Source organism: Amia ocellicauda, chromosome 6 (assembly GCF_036373705.1).
Source record: "Amia ocellicauda isolate fAmiCal2 chromosome 6, fAmiCal2.hap1, whole genome shotgun sequence".
Classification (NCBI taxonomy): Eukaryota; Metazoa; Chordata; class Actinopteri; order Amiiformes; family Amiidae; genus Amia; species Amia ocellicauda.
Window position 1 is genome coordinate 19,530,973 of NC_089855.1, and position 25,579 is coordinate 19,556,551.

General features: G+C 42.0%; 1 protein-coding gene across 1 annotated transcript in view; it reads right to left on the minus strand.

Moving 5' to 3' along the window:
• Window positions 1-3,243: 3,243 nt before the first annotated feature.
• Window positions 3,244-25,579, minus strand: part of LOC136751846 (kelch-like protein 1) — a 45,903-nt gene continuing 23,567 nt past the window's right edge. Inside the window, exons 6-11 of the mRNA XM_066707605.1 lie at window positions 16,108-16,294; window positions 13,271-13,495; window positions 6,548-6,710; window positions 6,156-6,368; window positions 5,842-6,013; window positions 3,244-5,477 (exon numbers count right to left, since the gene is read on the minus strand). Of these exons, the coding sequence (XP_066563702.1) occupies window positions 5,418-5,477; window positions 5,842-6,013; window positions 6,156-6,368; window positions 6,548-6,710; window positions 13,271-13,495; window positions 16,108-16,294 (1,020 nt within the window). The 3' untranslated portion in view covers window positions 3,244-5,417. The remainder of the gene's footprint in view (window positions 5,478-5,841; window positions 6,014-6,155; window positions 6,369-6,547; window positions 6,711-13,270; window positions 13,496-16,107; window positions 16,295-25,579) is intronic.

Consider the following 25,579-nt stretch of genomic DNA (forward strand, 5'->3'; position numbering starts at 1 on the left):
ACACTTCTACCCTGATATAAAGCAACCCTCTGGAGCCAAAAACTCAAGCATTTCCAGTATTAATAGTCCGCAAAAAACAATCTTACTACCATGGTGTATGCAACAAATAAATCTTATCTACAATGATTAAATTGTATCTCCTTTCTTTAACTGCAACAATTGGTGTATAAGCTTACTTCTCTGTAGATGTAGTTTATACTTGATCACCAGTAAATGTTTTCATCAATGTTCAATTCAGTGTGGCATGAAAGTGTATCTTTATTTTTTCCAATATGATATAGAATAATTCTTCTTTCGTCTTTCATCCTTCCAGATTATTTTAGGACAGAATGAACATGACCAGTACTCTGTGATAAAAGAGGGAGTTATGTCATCCTTGCACCAATTGCAAGATCAGATAGGATTCTGAATACTTTTTTATGAATAACAAAGATTACCAGCCATGTAGACTCAAGCCAAACTCCAAATTAAAAATCATTTGACCTAAACCTCGAACAGTATTAGAAAATCTCAATGCACTTCACGTGGCCTATTTCCAGCAATGCCATTGGCTTGTTATAGAGAATTAGGTGTCACAGCACAATGATTTTTACCCACTTTTTTTTTTTTTTAGATCATCAATTCAGATTTCAGTCCATTTCAATCAATGCCAGCCAGTGTAATTAATTATAAGGTATTACAGCCACCATAATTACTGATCACTGTTAAAGTTTGAAAACATTTTGGACATGGGAGTTTTTACTTACAGAAAAGGTTCAAATGATGCCAACAAAGGTAAAGTTTTCAAATGGATTTGAACTGTCAACATTAAATCTTTAATTAAGACTTGCAGATGACAGGTTGTTATGCAATGGAGATTTAAAAATGTTTTAAAATGCTGTAAATGCACTTTACCATGTGCGACAGACCGGTAAGTGGGTGAGTTAAGAATGAGCCTTCCAGACAGGGGCTTTGTGGAAAGGACTCTTTTGCCCAGGTAAGTTTAATTGTAACACACACAATCGAACACAAAACAAAAACAATAAATGCCTAGCCTTGTCCAGGCCTACCTGACTTTCTTCCTTTCCCTCTCTATTACCACATCTGTTAAGAGACCACACAAACAAAGGGGAAGTCCTTTTGGGAAAACTTTTTCTCCCCAACCCCCCCAGTAGGTGGCAGAATGACAATTCCCAGGTTAGAACTTCCGTGAGGTTCTTCAATTATTAGTGTCCTGCAATGGTGGACTATTCCCACAGTCCTAGGTTCCCAAAACAGGTTTTTATCCTTCCCCAAGCCACAGGGTATTTTTATTATTATTATTAGTATGCAAGTGACTATTAGCAAAGGTATGGCGATTATACTCACTCGCCAGTATACACTCTTACCAACTATCCACCTGGGCAGTTTGATGGTACATATCCTTCTGGGTAATGTGCAGCTTACCACAGGTTCTAATAGCTCTTTTTAGCCTCCTGCCAACTCATGTCTGTCCCCAGCTGCAACCTCCCACCAACTGCCCTGATTCTCGCTGCCTGCTCCCTTATATACCCAAGAGCCCCGCCCCTTCCTGTCTCTACCACAGGGGCTCCTGGGACATGTAGTTTTCTACCTTGGACAGACATTTCTTAAAGGGACGGAGCCCCGTTCCGTCACACGTTATATCTGAATTTGAATAATATCTGACTGCGTTATATTGGGCTAGAGGTGTAGTCAAGCAGTTAAAGTATTTCAAAGCATTTAGTTTGCACAGTGGATAAACAAAGGGCATCTGAAAAAAAAAATTCCCCTTTATTAAAACACAGACACCATTGTCATGTGGCACTGATTGAATAAAATACATTCTCCTTCCTTAGCAGTACATTAATTATTCCATAAAGTATGCCACAAGTGTAATTGACTATTTACTTCACTGTTGTGAGCCTAATTTGTAATCAGTACCAGTGATCATGCAAGTCAGTCTTGACATTGTGTAATAAATATCAGGCTCAGTTGCTGGTCTAGTCTAAAGCTGCTGAATGTACAATTTAAGTATACTGCGTAATTTAGTTAGCTACTACACCCACCCAAATTGAATAATTTGGGGTTTAACCCTTTAATGTTCCTGCAAACATTAAATGACCTCTGAAGTGTCAAGCGTTGTAGATGAGTTAAGATAGTCTTTTCTTGTGTTGCTTGCTACATTTACATTAAACTGGTCTATAGCCTCTCAATCATATGACTCCACTCAACTCATGCCAAAATAGTCTGATTTCACTTACAAATCCTTGGAAGGCAAGCAACTTACCCCAGGATATTGGTGTCTATCTTATCTTTCAGGAAACCAGGGTCACATCTATAACCTGACATTCCCATTCAAGTTGCAAGTAGACACCAACTGTATGTGGACTGAATCCCAAAGCTGTCATGAGGGAGACTGAAGCAGCCCCTGCAGAAATGCAAGAGGTTAAAACTCACAGGAGCACATAGTACAGGACCTCCGGCACTAGTGCGGACCCACGGCAGGCAGCTGGCAGGCTGCACCAAAGACACTCAGCACTGCAGGTGCAGATCGTGGTGTGAGGAAAGGGTTGGTACACCTTCACTAATAGGCTTGAGTGCACCGAGACCGGTTTTAAGGAAAAGGGCTCTGAATATTGTAAATAGGTGTGCATTATTCATGAGTGTATGGCTCATGGGACAGATTGACTGCAAAGGATTCAACAATTTGCTGTGCTCCACAGAGGAGACAGTTCTGCCAAGAATACATAGAGTTCTCACTCACCCACATATCATTTGAGAAGCAAAACAGACTGTCAGTATGAGTACAGTGTAGTTATATCATTGGGGTTCAGGTATTACTTGTTACCTTTTGCTGAGGCCCTCTTGGCGGCTTTGTTATAAAATGTTCAGTACCCATCCCTCTAGCACTGATCTCCCTTAGTGACTACCTTCATCTTCAAATGGAGCTAACTAGTCATTTCATACCAAACACCATTTTACAAATTATTTATGTGCCTTTAAAAAGTTAATGCCAAGATTACAAATCACATACCATCAAATTTTAATATAAATATTAGTCAAATCTCTGTATAATCTTGATGTTGTATTTTGTGACAGTGGGCACTCTGACAGTTTTTGAAAGAAAAAAGAAAAACAAAAGAAAAAAGTCTGTCTCAGAAATTATCAAATTGAATTATAAAGCCACTTCGAAATGCATGTTTTAAAGTCAACAGGCAACTTTATTATATTAATATACAAGATACATGCTTTCAATTCCATAAAATTAAAATGTACTGGCAGTGAAGGATTGCACAAAATAAATAAATACATTAATAAGTAGAAAATACATAAATAAATGCATTTTCGTTAGCAACAATGGTCTATCACAGATCATGACTAATCTGATATCAGTTTACATCCATGAGAATGCAAAATAAGTTACCTAGTCTATATTTATTTGATATTGTGACAATTATTTAGAACGAAAGAAGATGCAGCAATTCAAACTCACATTTCTTTAGAATTTATTATTTTAAGGATTCTCATCAGATTTTTTTTCTAACTTTGCTACATATTTGTATTTTTCATTGTCTGACAAAAACAAAACAAAAACAAAGAATAAACTGGCTTATTATTGTCATTGCCTTAAAAAGCAAAAAACACTTAATAATAAAAACAAAACAACAAACATAAAGACATTGAACACAACATGATAAAGTTTATACATAATACTAATAAAATAGCAAAAAACAAGAATTGTGTCCTTCCTGAGAATAAATGGCTGGAATTGGACTTTAGGTTCATGTGCTTTTAGAAGTCATAAATGGCGTATGCATTGTTAGAGGTGAAAGCCTTTCGGCTTCCACAGGAATGTGAACAATGCTGTATTGACTGCAATGTGGGATGGTTATGTGAAAAACAAAAAATAGGCAGGCATTCTCAAGATACCAATGTTTTTTTTTTCTTGTTCATGGGTACAGTAATTAATTATCCTTTTACACTGAACCAGAATATATTATGTAAATAAATACTGTAGTACACCATTTCATCATTTTGGAGCTCCTCAAAAATATTAAAATATTGAGGTGAAGTGTGTGATATACAGATACTGGCCACATTTGACCAAAGTCCTATTCCCCTATGAGGCCTGCAGTACCAGTACAGAGTGCTGTAGAGGGCCTCAGTCTGCAGAAAATCATCTCCCCAATCACATCATGTAACTCACTGGTTGTCAAAGACAGGTGCAGTCAATTAGGCCTATAAAAAGACTTGGCAGCGAACAAAGGAAGGAGAGGAAGGCTGAGAGGTGCAGTAGCTGCAAAAATGCTGTGTTGAGAGAGAGAGAGAGAGAGAGAGAGAGAGAGAGAGAGAGAGAGAGAGAGAGAGAGAGAGAGAGAGAGAGAGATCCATAGCTTGTGAATGTGAAACCATACACTATGCCAGGGATTATAAGATAAATTGGCCAAGGAACTATTATCCATAGTTTGGAATGGGGTGTGACTTTGGAATCATACTCCAGGGATTTTTTCCACAAGATATACCATATTTAAGTCAGCAGGAATGAGTAAAATGAGAATAGACTGAAAGAATGATGTGAAAGTATCATGGGTGGCCTTCATCCAGCAATCGATTGAGAGGTGAAAATGATAATGGTTTGGGTAAATGGAGGAAGAAAAAAGTGTCATTTTAGATTTTCATTTTCTTATGGTATCCAATTTTAATAACATCATTAACAAGATATGACTAGCTTTTCAGCCATATATATCCATATAAGGTTATCCACTTAATTTCTAGACTAATATTTTAGTTCTATTAGTCCAGAACATCATTTTATAGTAACACGAAGAACCTTAAAGAAAGGAAGTAAGCCTTTTTTGAATTGAATGTCTGCATCAGATGAAAAATGCAACCTCCCATTATTTTATCATAACCTTGAAAAATACATGTCTTTATTAAAGCAATACCTTTCACTACTCATTAGCTTCTTGTTACTTGTGTCTTGATATTGGAACTAATTTAATTGTCCATTAATACATTTTTTGTTACACGGTTTAGATAAATGTGTTAAATTACTTTGTAACTGGAAAATGTACCCCTAGTTTCATTATATAATTTCCACTTTACACTTATCGATTGAGTTCGTACAGGTCTCACAAACAGGCCACATGTTTTATTTAAGAGTCAAGAGTATTCCAATATACAGCATGGACCTTTTATTTGGCCATGATGAGGCTCACTGAGATGAATACAAAAGTGAAAATGTATTAATTGATTACACAATTCTAACAGTTGTTTTTTGTTTGCAGGCCGATGATGACTGAACAAGTTATTTGTACACCATCATGTTTTGCATTTATCACAGTTTATTACCTTCTCTCTGATACCTTTAAAAAAATACATTTCTTCTGTCCAGAAGAGCCTTATGAAAACAGTATAGTTTGTTCAGGTGATTAATTTCAAGGCTGCTTAATAACAACAACGCAGGCACCGGCTCTTCCAATGTTCAGTGATGCCATCTGTACGAGAGAACAAAATGATCTAATTGTGAATCAGGCAGAACATTTCATTATTAAAATAACAAAACCAATATGTACATGTAAAAACTGGTAATTTCATTTTAGCTTTTAATATTTTAGTAAATTTAGTAATTCATAACTCTCCCGGTTTACAATTTAGACATTACAATCTTTATCCTAACCAACATGTGACAGTAAAACTGAAAGTCAAATGAGGTCGGAAATACAGATATCAACTTGAAAAGGTGGAGGAAACAAATCTTTTTTTAAATGGGGATTTGACACATTTTAAGGGAACAAAATAAACAACTACACAAACAAAAAAAACAAAAAAAGTGCAATTAAAGTAATATACCTGATTTACCTTTGTCCATTCATTTGTTTGGGGATCATAACATTCCATTGTTTGCAAGTATGTTTGCCCATCATAGCCACCGACTGCATACAACTTATCTCCCAGGAGACAAACTCCAACAGCATCACGAGGCAGGCTTAACGGTGCCACAGTAGTCCATGTGTCTGTTTTTGGGTCATATCTGCAGAGAAATAGTCCGGAATTAAGGCTGAAGACAAAGCATTGCTGGTGAGTTTCTTTCTACTTATACATTTCAAGATTTCCTTGATGTACATATTGGCACAAACCCAATTTAAATCTACCTAATGATATTATATCATTACCTTTCCACACAGTCGGAGAGATGAGAACTCTGATTAGAAGCAGGGGCATCGTGCCCCCCAACAGCATACAGAAAGCCATCGCACGTCGAAACTCCGACACCTCCTCTTCTTTTGGACATCGGTGAACAGACGTTCCACTTGTTAGTGTGAGGGTCGTAGCACTCCATTGAACTAAGGCATGAACTCCCATCGCGGCCACCAACTGCATACAACCTGTTCAAAGTGTGGTCGAAGTCATTTTTCAGAATCATAACTCTTATCTTTTATATTTTTTTTCATCACAGCTAATGTTTTAAAAAATGAACACAGTTTCTTATCACTGTCTTGTAAAATGGCTACATTTGTATGTGAGCTGTTTACAATATCAGTAGCAAAAGCTCCCATTTACTTACTTTCCATTTAAAGATGCCACGCCAACAGTGCTTCTAGCCGTGGACATACTTGCAACAAATGTCCACTGCTGACTTTGAGGATCCCACCTTTCTACAGAGTTCAAGTAGCTCCAGCCATCATGACCTCCAACCGCATAGATTGGACCTTCCAATGCAGTAACGCCTTGAGAAAACCAAAACAGAAGTTATACGTGTATTAGGAAGTGGGATAAAGCATTCTACATATAGTTCTTCAAACCTCCTTTGTCTTGTGAAGGAGAATGACAGTTACGTTGTTCCATGTATCTGGTATTTGATTTATTCTTTATAATTACAGTTCTCTTTCTCTACACCTCTGTGTATAATATATACTGTATATATAATGTATATAGATAGAACAATTATATGATATTTGAGATGTAAGACTTTTGTAACACTGGTATATTGTTCATGTTTTAAATACCCAGGGTGATGAACATAAATCAGTTTTAAAGTTAATCAACTGTTCACTGTTATTTTTTATTGGACAAAAATACATTTCCCATGTGAGCCATTGTAGTTTTTACAATGAGCCTTAGCATAACGCTTTGTCAGCACAAATGTAGTATATATGTAATGAATGACCGCACAGTAGATAAAACTATCAAGAAATGAGAGTGCCAGCTATCTCAGCAGGGCAGTCGTGATAAACATAAAAAATGGCTTCTGGCTGGATAATGTCTCACATGGCTAGCTAATAAATAAATCATTGAAATTCCAGAAATCTGTATCCTTGCCTATGCAGAATATATATGTATATATATGTGTATATATATATATATATATATATATATATATATATCAAGCTTAAGAATTCTGGAGGGATTTCAGATATTTTATTAATCTTTTCATTAATTTTATGCTGTTGGTCCTTACACTCGTGTACACATTTCGGAGACCAATTAAATAATACATTCTTATCCTTAACTTAAAATGTTAACATCTTTAATGGAATGAAACGTTTATTCTCTTTACAGTTGTGTATACATTTCTTAATCTGTATATGAACCACAGACCCTGGCTGCTACCACACACAGTAGTGTAGCCCATAATAACTAAAAGGAAATAACATAAAATGTCTAATATGTTACATTAAAGAGCACTGGAGTGGGATATTAGGGGAAGTCTAATGAGCCAGAGTGCTACAGAAGAAAATAAGGTTTCATCATGAAGTTTAATTAGACTTTCAGCCATGCATTGTATAGGGAGGACGTGCACTTTGTGTTAATTATCCTGGAGAAACACAACTTTCAGAAACCGTACTGCGAATGAATCATGTGGGTTCAATGGTTCAATGTCAGTTTAATTTAAGTAGTGTGGATACTGTACGCTTACTGTAACTGCTCATTCCGGGGGGTGCAATGGTTACATTTCCACCATCACTTCACAGAGGGGTTTAATAGCATCTGTTTCGGTTTATAATTTAACTTAAATGTATCTTTCAAAGCCTGATGTGCATCTCTGAATTGCATGCAAATTACTGTATTTGGCAATGAATGAGTACTCCACTCAATCTGCATTTTAATTGTTCTGTTCTCCTGTAGAGGCAACACAAAATTAGGAGAGCATTTTAATAGAAGTACATTCGGGTGACAGTAAAATTGAATACAACCCAGCCTGGTTTAGTGGAGATCATCAGAGAGCATCAGATCGCAAAGTCACAAGATTTAAGTGATCTCTGAGAGTGATGTTGTTTTTTTCGTGGAGAGAAGTAGGGAGGGTATTGAAATATAATGCCTCCAAATCCAACAATCCCTTTCAGCCCAACAGTAATGACAAATAATTGTGTTTGGAAAATAAAGGCCTGGAAGGGATGACTGTCCCGGCTAAGGTCAGCTTTGCTTTGCCTTTAATTACTCGTCTTGCCTTTAGGGAGCCATTACAGCAAAGTGAGAAGGGAAATTCTATTACTTTTAATTGGTTTTTGAGGTCTCTGCTTGTTGAATTATTTATATGATGATATTGAAAGGGGATGTTTTCTTCTCATTGTTGCTCTAAATGCCAAAGGGAAAGTACTTTTTTTATATATTTCAGTTACTTTCCGTTACCTTAAAGAGTGAACTTCACACTCAAATTATCGGTACAAGATTGATTAAACAAGTCTTTACTGGGTTCTTATTAAAAAATGTTTTGCACATTGGTTCAGTAAAATAAGTGCCACAAGGCAGTGTGACTGAAGTGTGCGCTCACTCATGATTTCTTGATGATCAGAAGATGAACAACAATCAATTTGGAGATGGAAACCTCAAACTAAAAGGAGGAAATGACAAACAAATATGCAGATAATTTGAAAGAAGCAGCAGAATTCACTTTTCATACACGTGTGTGCCACCGAGTGGCATGATTCAGTTACTAACAGTGAGTTTGAACAGAACTGTCTCAAAAAATTATATTCTCTGTGCTTACATTTTGCAGATCATTGTTAACAGCAATGTGCTATTGAATTCAATAATATTTGCACACATAAGTTAGTTTTACAATACATTTAAAATAACTTTGTTTTTTGGTGAAATGCATTCTTAAGATTCCAACTCACAAATAGGTACTTCAGTGCTGCCATCTAGTGGAAAAAAACAAGTTCCAGTTTTGCTTTGTTTATTGTGTGAATGAGCTTCCATTTATCACATGGAGTTCAGTTTCCTTTAATAATTCTTAATAATACATTATATATACATATACTTATTCTTTAATTGGAATATTTTACATTGTGGAAAATGAATAAAATACTACTACTACTGCAAATGCTATTAACTAGTGCCTTATCACATAGTACCGTCCGTGTATTACAGACACCAATCAAATCCCACAATACACTTCTTCACAATTTTTAATACACGGCCATAATGCTTGCTGAAATCCTTTTGAAATGAAGCCAAAGAAATGCTGTGCCTGTCCTCGTGCAGTGCAGCGAGAGAAGCATGTCCATGTCCATTCCCTATCCCAGCCCACCCTAGAGGAGTTCTGTGGAATTGAGGTCAGAACTCAGGGCAGTTAAATGTTTTTACCACAATTTTCCTCGGACTACTCTGTTACACTCCCAGATTTGTGACTCCCAACAGATGGTGCTTTTGTGTTAGTACTGGCCTTCATCTAAAAACCCATCAGTGGTGGACAGTAAACTGTTGTTGCAAAATGTACATGTAGTCACTGTGCAAGAAACAAACTCTGTGTAGTTGGGTGACCTGATCCTTTACATTGACAAGGTGTATACCTACTAAATAAAATGTTAAAATGTGAAGTGGCATGAATGCATATTATGTGCATGCATGCCAGCTTTACTACATGATATTGCCAGTGAATCAGGAATCAATTTATGATACAATCTGTTCTGAATTAAAATTCAGTTTCTGTCAAAAATAATATATACCTGAAAAAATAAATGTGTGTATAAATCAAGTATATTTTAAAAGTTTCCTTTAATAAAAGTCACCTTTATTTATGTCCATAGTAACATTCATGATAAATTAATAGCAAGAACAATATTAACCAGGTTTGCTGCTCATTGAAGGATGGATACATATGTTTAGGAGGTTAAAACAAGGAACAATCAACAATAAATACTATAAATAACAAAACAATAAGTAGCTTAGCTTTACAGGAGAATTTAAAAACCCAACACATGCCTCCTGATATCAATGGCCTATACTGGCAAATATATGAGGTCAGTGTGTTTCATGTCTTCACAGGAATATTATTGTTTTGACTTTGAACTGAATGTTCAAAATCACAATTCAATAACTTTTCTACGGAAGCCGAGAAGTGCAAAAGCAAAACAAACCCGTTAACAGGAAGTTGCAGCGACCACAGAAGAGAAAGGGGTGGAAACATCTGAAACATGACAGCGGCATTGAAAACAACAGCGACATTTAGAAAACGCGCGGCGGAAACAGGGTCCTGTGGAGGAAATAGGATTGTGTGGCGGCAAAGACATATTGCAATTCGCTCGCCCAGTTTCCCATTTCTGCCATTGTAACACATCGCTCTCGGTGTTTGTGGACAATCTCTGCTATGTTTAGTGTCACCATGGCTCCATTATGCTGGAGTCACACTACACGATTTCTACAATCCGACCCGATGTTGTGAACAGTGCGCAGATCACACTTAACCACTATTTTGCACCGAATTTTGTCTCTTGCGTCGTGAAGGAGCGCACTACACGATCGCTTAAGTACAGGAGACACACTACACGACTGATCTGACATCCTTGTCGTGGATCTGCGTCACAGCCTCCAAATTTCGCAGAAACACGCGTGATCCACGCAGAGAAAAGGTCGACAAACACGGACTGCACATGTACAGCTCACGTCTGTGCAGCGCAGAACTGCGCTGCTCCACCAATGGCATCAGAGGATTTCTGCAGATCTGTGCAAAACTGCGGAAAAAACGCGACCACAAGCCGCTGTTGTTGTTGTGTTCGTCTGTGCAGACAAACACAAAAAGCGTATAGTATTTTAAAATAACGTGCCCCGAAACAACCATTGGTATTTGAAGTATTTTAATGAATATGTATGACAATCTTATTGTATATTATTATTTTTATTTTTATTATTATTATTAATTTAGTTAAATGGTTAATTTACACATTAATATAGTTCAATTTAGTCCCAATCGCATTCGGTTTCACGTCCTCCGATTTTTGGAGCCATGGTGACACTAAACATAGCAGAGATTGTCCACAAACACCGAGAGCGATGTGTTACAATGGCAGAAATGGGAAACTGGGCGAGTGTCTTGCAACATGTCTTTGCCGCCACAGAATCCCATTTCCACCACAGCTATTTCCGCCACACAATCATATTTCCACCACAGCTATTTCCGCCACACAATCATATTTCCACCACAGCTATTTCCGCCACACAATCATATTTCCACCACAGCTATTTCCGCCACACAATCATATTTCCACCACAGCTATTTCCGCCACACAATCATATTTCCACCACAGCTATTTCCGCCACACAATCATATTTCCACCACAGCTATTTCCGCCACACAATCATATTTCCACCACAGCTATTTCCGCCACACAATCATATTTCCACCACAGCTATTTCCGCCACACAATCATATTTCCACCACAGCTATTTCCGCCACACAATCATATTTCCACCACAGCTATTTCCGCCACACAATCATATTTCCACCACAGCTATTTCCGCCACACAATCATATTTCCACCACAGCTATTTCCGCCACACAATCATATTTCCACCACAGCTATTTCCGCCACACAATCATATTTCCACCACAGCTATTTCCGCCACACAATCATATTTCCACCACAGCTATTTCCGCCACACAATCATATTTCCACCACAGCTATTTCCGCCACACAATCATATTTCCACCACAGCTATTTCCGCCACACAATCATATTTCCACCACAGCTATTTCCGCCACACAATGCTATTTCCGCCTCAGCTATTTCCGCCACACAATCATATTTCCACCACAGCTATTTCCGCCACACAATGCTATTTCCGCCTCAGCTATTTCCGCCACACAATCATATTTCCGCCTCAGCTATTTCCGCCACAAAATCCTGTTTCCGCCGCGCGTTTTCTAAATGTCGCTGCTGTTTTCAATGCCGCTGTCATGTTTCAGGTGTTTCCACCTCTTTCTCTCCACTGGTTGCTGACGTGTTTTCAAAGTTAGCGCCCCTCTCTCTCTCTCCTGGTTGCAGCAGCGCCTTCTTCTGACGCTGCTGACGTGTTTTAAATGTTTCCACCCCTTTCTCTTCTGTGGTCGCTGCAACGTCCTGTTAACGAGTTTGATTTGCTTTTGAACTCCTCAGCTTCCGTACTTTTCAGATCTTTGCCTTCAACACTGTAAAATGCTCACCTGATGTTAGAAAATAACTGATGATTTAACTTACTGCATCAGTGCTAAAAAAAATGCATGTTTAAAATGCAACGTATAGTACCTGCCAAACTCCCAATTGACTAAAATGAATGAGATCCCACTCCAGAGGGAAAACAGACAACTAGTTTTATATATCAATTCCAATATGAATACCATATAGCATGAAAATTCAATGCAGCTCCTCGAGATGCCAATTACTAAGCTTAATTATGTTACTAGACCTGGAGTATTATACTGCTGAAACTCTTCAGGTAAATACACTGTCAGCACAGGTTTAAAATGAGAGGTCATCAAAAGCTTGTAATGGCAGAGAGGGTTCTCAGTTAATTATGTGTTTGCCTCCGGCCATTTATCCACTGAGATAAATAGCTTCATCCACTGAGATAAAGTGATCTGTCTTTTGATTGATTTGTTAATTATGTCTTGTAGCTAATAGCAATTAAACCAACTATAATGACAATCTTTATAAGGAAATTACACAACACATAACATGACATAATGATGTCTCACTACCAAGCAATTTACAACTGTTCATTTGAATTCATTCCTGAGATACAGCTTTGGCCAACTCATGGGATGGAGTAAGGACATTATTTTTGAAGGAACCAGTGAATAGAATATTTGGACTAAACAACTCTTCCCTCTGCTTTTCAACTTATAAACTGTTATATTTTCCTCTGAGTCTTTTGACACTATGGAAGATCAGACAAAAAGCACCTACTGTTTCATTTTTGGTTAGGGATATGACACTGAATGAGAATTTCCTTTCAGAAAGATGTCAGTGAAATAAATTAATACATACTATCACATTTGAACTGTGTTTACAGCTCATGCTTTACTTACCAAGCCCATGTCTATGAGTGGACATTGGGGGTACGATGGTCCATGTATTTGATCTCAGGTTGTAACACTCCACTGTGTTTAAAGTCTTCAAGCCATCTCTCCCACCAATAACATACAGCTTCTCTTCGATGACAGCTACTCCAAACTGCAGTCTCCTACCATTCATAATTCCAGCTTGTGTCCAGCAGTTGGTCCTCAGATCATATTTCTCTATAGTGGTTGCACCTAGGAATAGAGTGAATAGCAATAAGTAGCAGTGACTCTTATACAGGTAGTCTCTACATGTTTTAATCATAGATGAAGTGCAAGTAAAAACTGATGTAGCAAGGACATGTCAAATGGGGCGAACAAGGGTAAACTTTGTTTAAAAAAAAAAGTGAAGCTTATGTAGAGAAGAACTTCGTGCCCACTGTGAAGAGTGCAGGCAGATCTGTTTGGCTTTGGAGCTGTTTATCCTCCTCCAGTCCTGGTACCCTTGACACAGCTGAGGGGTGAATGGATTATAAAATAATGTATTTATTAGTAGAAAAACTGTGATGCTTCCCCTGTCAAGAAACTCAAGTTGAATGGTAAATTGTCTTTCCAACAAGATAACAATCTGAAGCACTCCTCCAACTTCATGAACAAATCATTAAGGAAGCACAAAATCAGCATTCTTTTTTGGCCACCGCAATCTCCAAACCTCAGTTAAATAGAAAATCTGAAGGATGATCTGAAGGAAGCTCAATATATGCTTTCTGAGGGAGCTGCTGAGGTTCTCCTTGGAGAAATAGTCAAATATGCCTCCTAAGGACTTGATGAATCCATCAGCTACAGGAAGTGCTTCTTCCTTTTAATCAAAACCAATATGGATTCAAAAAATACTGACTGCTAGTTTATTTTACAATAAAACTTAAATATATTGTATTTAGCGAGATATGTAATTTAGTTTTGACAGGTATGCTATTGATGCATTAATATTGATAGTTATATAATTGCCTTTTTCATTAATTTGTATGGAAACAATACAAATTGTCAGGTATAATTAATCAAGAATATTAATTAATTTGGAGGCTACTATAAATACCATATTAGATTTTAATTCAACATTAAAGTCAGAGAACAAAATTATATTGCAAAATGTTCCACTGTTAATTTAAAATATAACATGTAAAATGTATATTTAAATATGTATAATATAAGCAGTAAATAAGCCTTAAAGTTCATATGAATCTTTCATGATACATTGTAGTCAGACTTTCTCGTCATACAGCTACAGCAAAGCCCGATCCCATTGTTTGAACAACACATAAAATGCTGACATTCTTTAGGTTTATACTTACAAATGCATTGTCACAGTTCACAAAACATCCCCAGTTCTCCACTAGATGTCGCCCATCACCTTTCTTTTCCAGTCACCTCTCCCAGCTCCCTTCATTCCATCATTCAATCAACATTCCTGAAACCCATGTACACTTGTTCAATCACCCTCTTCTCTCATTCGCTCTGCACCTCCCAACCTGGTTTTCTGTTCCACTTACAAACCCCTCGCTAACTCCCAGCCTTCACAAAGTTTTGTTAGTTCTGTCTACAATTTCAAGCATTCTCCCTGTGCCTTGTCTCTGCCCTGTATCATTGATCTCTTGCTTGACTTCCCGACCACGACATTGATTTTCCTTGATTACCTGATTGCCTGATCGCCCAACCCTTGCCTGTGACGATGACCACATCTTTGCCTTGCCCTTGTTTGCCCTGTCCTGCCGGTATCTGACTCACGCCTGTCTGACCACCTCTACCACGCACCGCTACTGGGTTACTCTGTTCCCATGCCCCGCGGTATGTTACAGAAACCTTCCCCCTAATGGACCCAGCGGTACTGACCACCCTTGCTGCCCATGGGCTCCATCTCTCCATGTGTGAGACTGAGCCCATGCCACTGGGCAGAACATGCCTGTTCCCAGACGAGCCCCGCGGTATGTTACACACATTCATTAATGTAAGGCTGTAAGATCTCTATACATATTATATCTTTGTGGAGTGTGGAGGTCTGTTTTGTCAGTTATGCAACACCCTGTTGATCTTGAGTAATCATTGTGGGAAACTGACCAATAACAATTTCCCACTTGACAACACGCCTTAGAATGCTCTCCAAAGTCTTACAACCTTGACTCAACCCGGAAAATAACAAAATTATTGAATGTAACAATAATCTATCCTGAAAACTTATATTCTTTCCTGTTTAGGACAGACATCCTGTTTTCTTCATATTGTATTTTAAGAAAAGTAGGTCCAGAATAAAGGATAACCTACAGATGAAATGATTTATGAGAGAGAATGTACTAGGGATTATTAACACCTATAGTATATCTCAGATGTCGGACAGGGTTCTGAAATAGTATCATTTATTATTATATCATTATTATTTATTTCTTACTTCGCCCTTAGCCAGGGCCACATATGTAATCTCCTGAATGCAAAATGAACAGAGATTTATTTAATATTAACTCATTAGTCACAGGTGTATTGTATTTTACTGTGCCACAATAATTAAGAATACTCATCTCTGCTGTGTACTAAATTACTTTTTTCAGAATTGCATTTTTACAGCATAATTTATTTCTATAAAAATGTGAAGGCTGGCAATGAAAAACAAATATTCCACATTCATTTATAAAAGTATTATTTAGTGAAAATGCTTTGTTTTCTTTCCAAATTATTGCCTAATTTAAGTTGCCAAATATTTATTTTTAAAAATCATTAGATAAAATGAATGTGTAGGCATTCAATCAAATTATTCTTAGGAAGTCAGGACTTCCTAAGAATAAAAAGCCTCAGTTTAGTTTCCTCCCAAACAGTACCTTTGCTATTATCCATCCCTCCAACTGCATATAGCACTCCAACTGTAGACTTCCTGGGTTTAGTCCTCGGGCTTTGCATCAACAGTCTCCTTTCTGGCAGAAGATGATACTTCATCGCTTCAAGAATCAGCTTTTGACACTCAAGATCATCCTTGAAGAGTGCATTGTTCTCTAGATCTGCCAGAAGCTAGATTCATTGGAAAGGAAAAGCAAGTCTTAGTGATGAAATTTGGAATTAGTTATTTTTAAGCAACATGGTCATGACTGCTGTTTTCAGTAAAATCAAAACATGCCCATCCTTCAAGACGTGTATTAAAGAGCCCATCATTGCTACACTAGTAAAATGCAGGACAGACTCCCAATGGGACCTGCAGGGACACACAACTCACTAATCAAGTGACAAACAAAAATGTCAACTACCACACATAAAGTCATATATGGCTAGTATCATAATACTTAGGGGCCCTCAACCAAACAAATACACAAAACACAATCCCTCAACATTATAAATCTGTAAACTGTGAATCATCTTTTACTGGGGAACAGATAAATAAATATGCCTAAGGACCCATGCAAAACAACACTATGTTAACAAAAATGCTGACATCCAATGACTCTGAAAGCAAAGGAAACAAAAAATGTGTGGGTTTGTTTTTAATGGTGGAAATGAGCAACTGCTGACAGCATGCTGGTATATAGAAGAGTGTGTGGGATGCAACACCCCACAAGTTCACCATTCCAGTGACATCATCTCATATACTAATAATCGCCTTCAAAATGACAGTTTGTAAACATTAATCTTTTTTTTTCTTTTAACTCTTGCATTCTTTAGTACTCATGTTGTTATCTTTTGAGTCGGAAGCACTGCCCAATGGGGGAGGGGTTTTTCAGCGCTCATCGCTGGAATGCATTGAAGAGTTTTGTCTATCAAAGCTGCCATTGGCCCTTGTGCCCGTCACTCAAACAGGACCCTTCTGCTTCCTGTTTGTATAAAAGGTGATGTCTGCACAAGGACTTCCTCTTTTTATCCTTTGCCTTGGTTCGTCAAGACGTGTAAGTGAGCCTTTGTGTTTGTCCAAACCAGAAATCTGCGTTTTTCGGTTGGCTGGCAGTACATACTGTGCTTTCCTTCCACCGATTCGCTACAGTTGTGTGTTGTTGTGCTATTTTAATTTTATTTAAATTAGCCACGATGTTTTGTTCCATCCGCGTCGCGGAAGTTCGTTGGCGCCTCAGTTCATCTCGGCTTTCACACAACTACTAGTTGTTTAATATTAATATTATTATTATTATTATTCAGGTTAGATCGCTGTGTTGGTTTTGTGTCCACAGGACTTTTTCCTCCACAGCGTGAGCGTACGCAGCGGCATTAATAGCCTAAGCCTTGGTCTGTCATAAGAGACCTCGCCCACGAGAGGTGCTCCTCCGCCGGCTTGCGCCTGCACTATAGCCCGCAGCTGCGGCTGTAGGAAGTCTCGCTCTTCCAGTTTACTGGATTGAGCTCTGCTGCGCTCACTCATCTGTGCAGTGGTTCTGGTGTGTTAAGCCCTGCTTTGGCTGGTGGTTTTTCTACCGTGAGCCCTCCGGATCCCGAACAGTGCGGCGCCCCGTGTCCCCGGAACCCCCCCCCGGCACACATGGTGCGACTAGGCTTGTACGGCCCGTGCGGCGCTTGCAGTGTGCAGTGCTTTGTTCGGCGCACTTCGGCGGTGCTTGGTGTTACTCCTTGGGAACTCCCGTTTTGTTGCCACGAAAGAAAAGGCACAACTTGGTAGAAGTGTTCCTTGTTTTTTTAACCCAGCGCCCCAGTGCAGTAGTGTGTGGTCAGCGTGTAGTGCCCCTCCCCCACTGTGTTGTGCTGCGTTGCCAGTGGAGACGCGCTTACAGCGGCAAGTCCCACTAGACGCTCCACTGGTGCGAGAGCTCCTCGGCTGCTGGTGTGCCTTCGGTGTCCTGGAAGCCAGCGTCACTGCCGTGTCGTCAGGCTCTTCATTTCTGCAAGCGAGGGTGGGGCTTTGGTGGATTCTGCTTTCCACCTAACCCTTAGCCCCTCTCCTCTGTCAGGCCAGTGACTGCTGGGGCTTCTGTCCCACCGCTGGCCGTGACAATTAAGGGACAGAGAGGGAGGCCCGCGGAGAGGTGCCTACCCAGGCCCGCCGCGGTAGAGCCAGGCCTAATGCCAGGAACCGCGGCAAGAGGATGGGCAGCTGACCTCCGCCCCCTCCACCTCCCACGCCACGGCCCTGACGCGTTCCAGCAGCCTCTGGCAGGACTCCTGGGTACTCCAAATTATAACAGTTGGCTACTTCCTACAGTTCCAGACCTGTCCACACCCCTTCAGAGGCGTGGTGTGGACGCGAGTGAGGGACCCGTTGCAGTGTGCGGCGCTTTGCGTCGAAATCGCCGCTCTCTTGGAGAAATGCGCGATCCGCGAAGTGCCCCCTCCAGGGCAGCATGAGGGATTCTATTCCCCATACATCCTTGTGTATTCGGTTCCGCCCCATCTTGGATCTGAGATCCGCCTCAAGGTGTTGCGTTTCAAGATCCCTTCACAAGAAGGGAGACCCGAAAGATCTGAGGAACTGGCGGCCAGTCAGCCTCCTGTGCACCGACTACAAGATACTGGCCAAAGCACTGACGCTCCGGCTGCAGCGGCCACTCCCTCAAGTCGTGGGTCCCGACCAGGTCTGTGGTGCCCGGGGGAGATCGGCGGCCGACAACGCCATGCTGCTCAGGGATGTCGTGGCCTACTCGAACGAGAGAGGGCTTCCCCTGGTCCTAATCAGCTTGGACCAGGAGAAAGCCTTCGACAGAGTGGGCCACGAATACCTGCAGCTTGTTATGGAGAGGATGGGTCTCGCTCTTGGCCTGAGGAAGTGGGTCAAGATCATCTACAGCGGCCTAAGCAGCAGGGTCCTTGTGAACCGCCACCTGACCGAACCATTTCCGGTCAGGTCGGGGGTCCGGCAGGGTTGTCCCCTGTCGGCCCTGCTGTACGTCCTCTGCTTGGAGCCGTTCATGCAGGCGATCCGCCGGGACGTCCGGGTGACAGGTTTCCATCTCCCGGGTTCCGGCGGAGAGCAACTGAAGGCCCTGGCCTATATGGACGACGTGGCCGTGGTCTGCACGGACGCTCCGTCCGTGGCCAGGGTCGAGGAACTGCTGGACGGCTTCTGCAGGGCGACGGGGGCCGCTGTGAACAAGGCCAAGAGCGAGGTCTACCTCTCCAGGGCATGGCCTGTCGGCCGGGGCCCGCCGACCGTGTTCCCTGTGAAGCCGTCTATCAAGGTTCTGGGGATCACGATCGACTGGACCAACACGGGCACCCGGAGCTGGGAGGAGGCCATAGCAAAGGTCCAAAGGAAGATCCACGGCTGGAGCACAAGGACCTTGACGATGGCTGGTAAGGTGCTGGTCGTAAAGGCCATCCTCTTCCCGATACTCCTCTACGTAGGAATGATCTTCCCCCCAGACAAGGTTATCGCAAAACTAGTGACCCGAATTATATTTCGGTTTGTCTGGGGGAGCAAAATGGAGAGGCTGAAAAGAGTGCAGATGGTGAAGGGTACCCTGGATGGAGGCAGGGGGGTCCCGGACGTTGTGCGGCTGATAAAGGCGCAGGGGCTGGCCTATGTGGTCAAGAACATCCAGGCTGCTGGCAAGAAAGTGAGTTTCATGAACCGCTTTTATTTTGCCAGCAGCCTGAGACCATTCGGCCTCTGCGCCATGGATAACACCAGGCCGCACTCGTGGGATCCCCCGCCGTTCTACAGGGCGCTCCGAGCCTTTGCGCTCGAAGTAGGCCTCCATAAAGTCGTGCTGGCCTCCTGGGATTACAAGACCATCTGTAGTCAGATGAGATCTACCCAGGAGACCAGCCGGATAGAAGATTTCCCTCCCGAAACCTGCCGGTTTATCTGGGCTAACGCTACGCACGTTTGCCTCACGAACACGCAGAAAGATGTCTCCTGGATGGCTGTGAGTCGGTGTCTCCCCACCCGAGTGTTCATGCACAGAAGGGGCATAGCTCCTTATGACACCTGCCCCTATAAGGGTTGCCTGGGGAAGGAGACGGAGGCTCACATCTTTAGTGAGTGCCCCTCCGCCCACAGGGTCTGGCTCCTGTTTTCTCCGTTCCTCCACAGGTTTGCCGTTCCTGCGCGGGCGACCGCCCAGCAGATCTTGTATGGTCCAGCCAAGGGAATCTCTACATCTACCTTGAGGTGCTGGTGGCGTGTCGTCTGCGCAGTGAAGCAGGCACTGTGGGAGGGACGGAACATCTGTTTGTTCAATAAGCAGGAGCTGGACCCGATCGTCATCGCGCGGAGGGGCATGGTGTTTGTAAAAGACTACGTCAATCTGGAGGTCCATCAGAGGGGCAAGGAGGAAGCCTATAAGAACTGGCGCATACAAGATCTGGGGGAGCTCAGGATCCCATGATGGGACCCACCTCCGGGGACGGTTAGTTCCCCCTGCTGGAGCCCGAGTCCAAGATCTTTTAAAGATTTTACGGATGACTGTTTTAAAAAGAATTTAAAAAAACGAATCTTAATTGTTTTTAAAGATTTAGTTGTTGTTAAATCACATTGTTTAGGGCTTTTTTGGTATAGTTTTGTTATATTTTGTTATATTTTGTTGTCAAATACATTGACCGTTTTTGGGTTTAATTTAAAATGCATTAGACTTTTTTTGTTTGTTTTTATTTTTCCTTTTTAATTGTTTCTTTATTTTGTCTAATGCATTTTCAGTTATTTTCAATGTATTTGACTCTTTTGTTGGTGTGCAGTTTTTGCTTTTATCACGTTTTGTTTATTTGATTTGAGCACGTTTATTTTAAAGTTAATTGTTTTAGTTTTGTTAAAAATCACAAAGATTTTAAAAATTTTAAGTGATTTTAAGAACTGATATTTTAAATGATTTTAATCATAAGTATTAAAAATGGAATTGTCTTTATTTTAAGAAATGTAAAATACTCAACCAAATAAACAGTATTTCAAGATGCTCACCCTGCGTGCCATGTCTCAGGCTATCAAGCCTGGAGACTGGCTCACCTTGGTGGATTTGAAAGATGCCTACTTTCACATCCCCATTGCGCAGGCGCACAGGAAGTTTCTCCGCTTCGCCTTCGAAGGCCAAGCGTTTGAGTTCGCTGTTCTCCCTTTCGGCCTGTCTCTAGCCCCTCGCACTTTCTCCAAGTGCATGGACGCAGTGCTGGCCCCCTTGCGTTGCCAGGGGGTCCGCGTCCTAAATTATCCAGATGACTTGGCTGGTCTGTTCGAACTCCAGGAAGCAGGTTCAGAGTCACACGAGCCTGATCCTTGACCGCCTCTCCGAGTTGGGCCTTCGGGTCAACAGAGAGAAGAGCTGTGTTGTGCCAACTCAGCAGGCACAGTTCCATTGCCATGCTGTCCACGCTGGTGCCAGAGAGAGTTGCCTCCATACGCACGTGTCTCTCCCTCTTCCAGTTGAGAGCCCGCATCAGGGTGTCCCTTTGCCAGAGGTTGCTGGGCCTTCTAGCGGCTGCGTCCCAAACCCTCCCCCTGGGCCTCCTTCATCTAAGGCCTTCGCAGTGGTGGTTCGGGTCCCATGGGATGCATCCTCGCCGCGACAGAGCACGTCAAGTGACAATTACTCAAGCGTGCTGGAAGGTGCTCCGTTGGTGGCGGAGCCCTTCGAATTTAACCCTCAGTGTGCCCTTGGGGCCAATTTGCCACCGAGTTGTGTTGACAACAGACGCCTCCAAGCAAGGTTGGGGAGCTGTCTGCAATGGACAGGGAATCTGGGGCAGTTGGATGGCGCCCGTCAGGGCCCTCCATATCAACGCCCTGGAATTACGAGCTGTGCTCCTCAGTCTCCGTCACTTCATGCTGGCCCTTTGGGGCAGTCATGTTTTAGTGTGGACAGACAACACAGTGGTGGTTGCCTACATCAACAGGCAGGGAGGTCTCTGGTCACACACACTATATCGGCTAGTGCGTCATCTGCTTCTATGGACACAGCCTCAGCTGCACTCCATCAGTGCAGCCCACCTCCCGGGCATCTCCAACGTGGTGGCGGACCTCCTATCTCGGGGAGGCCCCCTGGTGTCGGAATGGTGCCTCCACCCACTGGTGATTCAGCAGCTTGGAGCGGCTATGGCAGGGCAGAGGTGGATCTCTTCGCTTCGGCAGAGTCCACACATTGCCCCCTATGGATCTCTGTTCGGGATCAGTCAGGGACCCTGGTGATCGATGCGCTAGCCCACACGTGGCCGCGCTGTCTCCTCTATGCATTCCCACTGTTCCCTCTTCTCCCAGTGGTTCTGGAAAAGATCAGGCAGGAACGAGTGACCGTTCTACTGGGTTTGCGGACCTGGTCTCCCTCTTGGTCGGAGAACCTTGGCAGCTTCCCCCGCGGGTGGACTTGCTGTCTCAGGTGCAGGGAACACTGTGGCATCCCAACGCGAGCCTGCTCCAGCTCTAGCCTGGCCCCTGAGCAAGATCGCCCAATGGCTTGGGGTCTGTCAGATGCGGTAGTGGCTACTATTCAGTCACCGAGAGCTCCCTCTACGAGGTCACAGTACTCCTACCGCTGGCGGACTTTTCAAACTTGGTGTCAGGAGAAGTCTCATGACCCAGTTTATTGCCATATAGGTGTCTTTCTGCAATTCCTGCAGGAGCTATTGGACCAGGGCAAGTCCCCATCCACGCTTAAGGTTAGCGTCACTGAAGACGGCGTTTATGCTGGCAATCACGTCAGCAAAACGTGTGAGCGAGTTACACGCCCTGTCTGTTCACCCTGCGTGTGTCCGTTTTGCGGGAGATGGTTCCAGGGTAACGCTCCGTCCTAATCCTGTGTTCCTCCCGAAAGTGCTGTCTCCTTTCCATATCAACAGGCCTATTTAGTTGATGGCTTTCCATCCTCCTCCCTTCTCTTCGGAGGAGGAGAGTAGGCTACACCTGTTGTGCCTGCTGTGGGCTCTCAGGTGCTATTTGGAGTGCACCAAGGACATTCAACGCTTGGACCAATTGTTTGTGTCCTACAGAGCACGGACGTGGGGCCAGGTGCTTTCAAAGCAGAGCCTCTTGCACTAGATTGTGGACACCATTACCACGGCTTATGAGTCAACTGGAGCCCCGGTGCCTGAACACCTGGTGGCCCACTCAACTCAAGGTGTAGCCACGTCGTGGGCCCTTTTTCAAGGTGCCCCACTGGTAGACATCTGTGCGGCTGCGAGTTGGGTCTCGCTGCACACCTTTGTTCGGTTCTACAGGCTGGACGTGACGGGCCCAGTTCCTTCTATTGGGAATCCGGTGTTGGCTTCAGTTGAGTCGCAGTAGCCTGTTAGGCACTGGCTCCTGGCTTTTCTATCCCTGTCTGCCCCTGTTGAGCATGCTTGGGAAAGCAATGCAGAACCATTATCCCTTCCTACCAGACTGTGACTTGTATACAGTTCATTCTGTAGGTGGGAGTGCATGTGTTTTTTACACCTGTACCCTGCCATTGTACATAGTTCCTTTGTCAGCAGGCCTTGGCCCCGCCCTAGCTATACTAGCTGTGCTGAGGGCCAGTGCTGCTGTATTCAGCAGTAGGCTTTGAGTTTGCTCTTGTGCCCCACTGTGTATATAGTTCATTTATTGACATTAGTAGAGCATCTGTTGCCGCTAGCTGCGGCAGTGGGTAACCTGCTCCTGTGTCCTCCGTGTGGTGCATGAACTGGCTCCTGCGCCCTGCAGTGTATATAGTTCTTTAGAATAGACAGTTGAGCTTGTCCGCTCCTTATTAAGTTGAGCGTGGACAACTGCTCCTGTTGTTAACGAGGGCACTCGTGCGTCGCTATGTATATAGTTCCTTTGCCAGCAGTCTGTGGATATACCATTGCTTATTTCTTCCCAGTTCAGCCTGACTGCGGTCTTCCCGTCTGGGCAGCCCAGATGTGGCCCAAGGGGCCCCTGTGGTTCTATCATAGAATTGGTATGGCTCCTAGTAGGTTCGCCTCGGGGCAGGCTCTCTTACCAGCTTGATGCCTCCTCCCTTGCAACGGTTTGGTTATACTGTAACTCCTCCCCCTTGGGCAGTGCTTCTGACTCGAAAGATAACAATAGGTTGCGTATGCAACCCTGGTTATCTGAGAAAAGAAGCACTGCCCAAGGGTTGCAAGGTCACATGGGAGTTCGAGCTCCCGGCAAAATGAGGAAGTCCTTGTGCAGACGTCACCTTTTATACAAACAGGAAGCGGAAGGGTCCTGTTTGAGTGACGGGCACAAGGGCCAATTGCAGCTTTGATAGACAAAAGTCTTCGATGCATTCCAGCGAAAACAGATATTTCTCAGATAACCGAGGTTGCATACGCAACCTATCGTTTTTTCTGTGATCTAACAGGTGAAATGGTTGAATATAACAAAGGTCATGTAAGATGACTGCACATGAACATGAGTCACTGCTTTCTCAAGACACCTCTATATTTTGATGGTTTAGGAAACATTTTTTCTTTATTATATTCACTTAATTTTATAAATTCATACAAAATGAAGCTGGACACAAGTTTCCAGAGGTGAAAGTGTGATGTGTTTTATTGTCTCATTATATGTACCTAAAAAACACAATTATTTACACTGGCAGATCTGAGAAAGCAATTACAACAAAGTTCAAAGATCAGCACACATTTAGATGCAAAACATTTCTACACCGAAGATCAGTTGGACTGAAAATTGTGTATCAATCAGGGAGCCAAGCATGCTTGCAATATTTATGTCTCAGCTTAAACATCACTAAAAGCTAAGATAAATGCTTGTATTTTTCATCACAATAAAGCTGCTTAATTGCATGATGAGCTCAGATTAAATAATTACTGCATTTTTTTTTTTTTCCCAGTTGCATGTCATGTATATTTCTCTGTGAGTGATGAGGTTCTTTGGCTTATTCCTTTTCTTGGCACACAATATATGGAAGCTACAAAGGATCTAAGTTGTTATCTCCTTTAGCCTGGAGGCTTCGGATGCAGCAATATTTTTATTTTCTATTGCCCTTTGAACAAAAGAGACCTGTGGGTCAAAGCCCTTTCTTTTCTTCTCCTTTGGCTGTTACTAGGGATTCTCAAGCTTTCTGTTTTCTGCAGACATACAACTCTATTCCAACACTATTAAAAAGCTGGATATTATTATTAGATATATAAAATTGACTGAATATTAAGCAAAATCTGACAGACCACATAGTATCAACTTTATCCTAATTTTTTATATTTTATTTAATCTTCAAGTCGTTTTTGTTTACAGTGATAGAAGATAAATACACCTGCATTTCCAGTCAAAATTAAGCATTGTGAGGGGATTTTAAAATGAAAATAATATATCACCAATGTCAGCAATCAGGTCTACAAAATCCTTGTGCTTTGAAAGCTTTAAAGTAAATTGTGTTGTATGAACAACAGTTAATGTTATCTGTATCTTGTTTCATCTTTATGTTTTTAACACATTTAAGTTGTTATTTCATT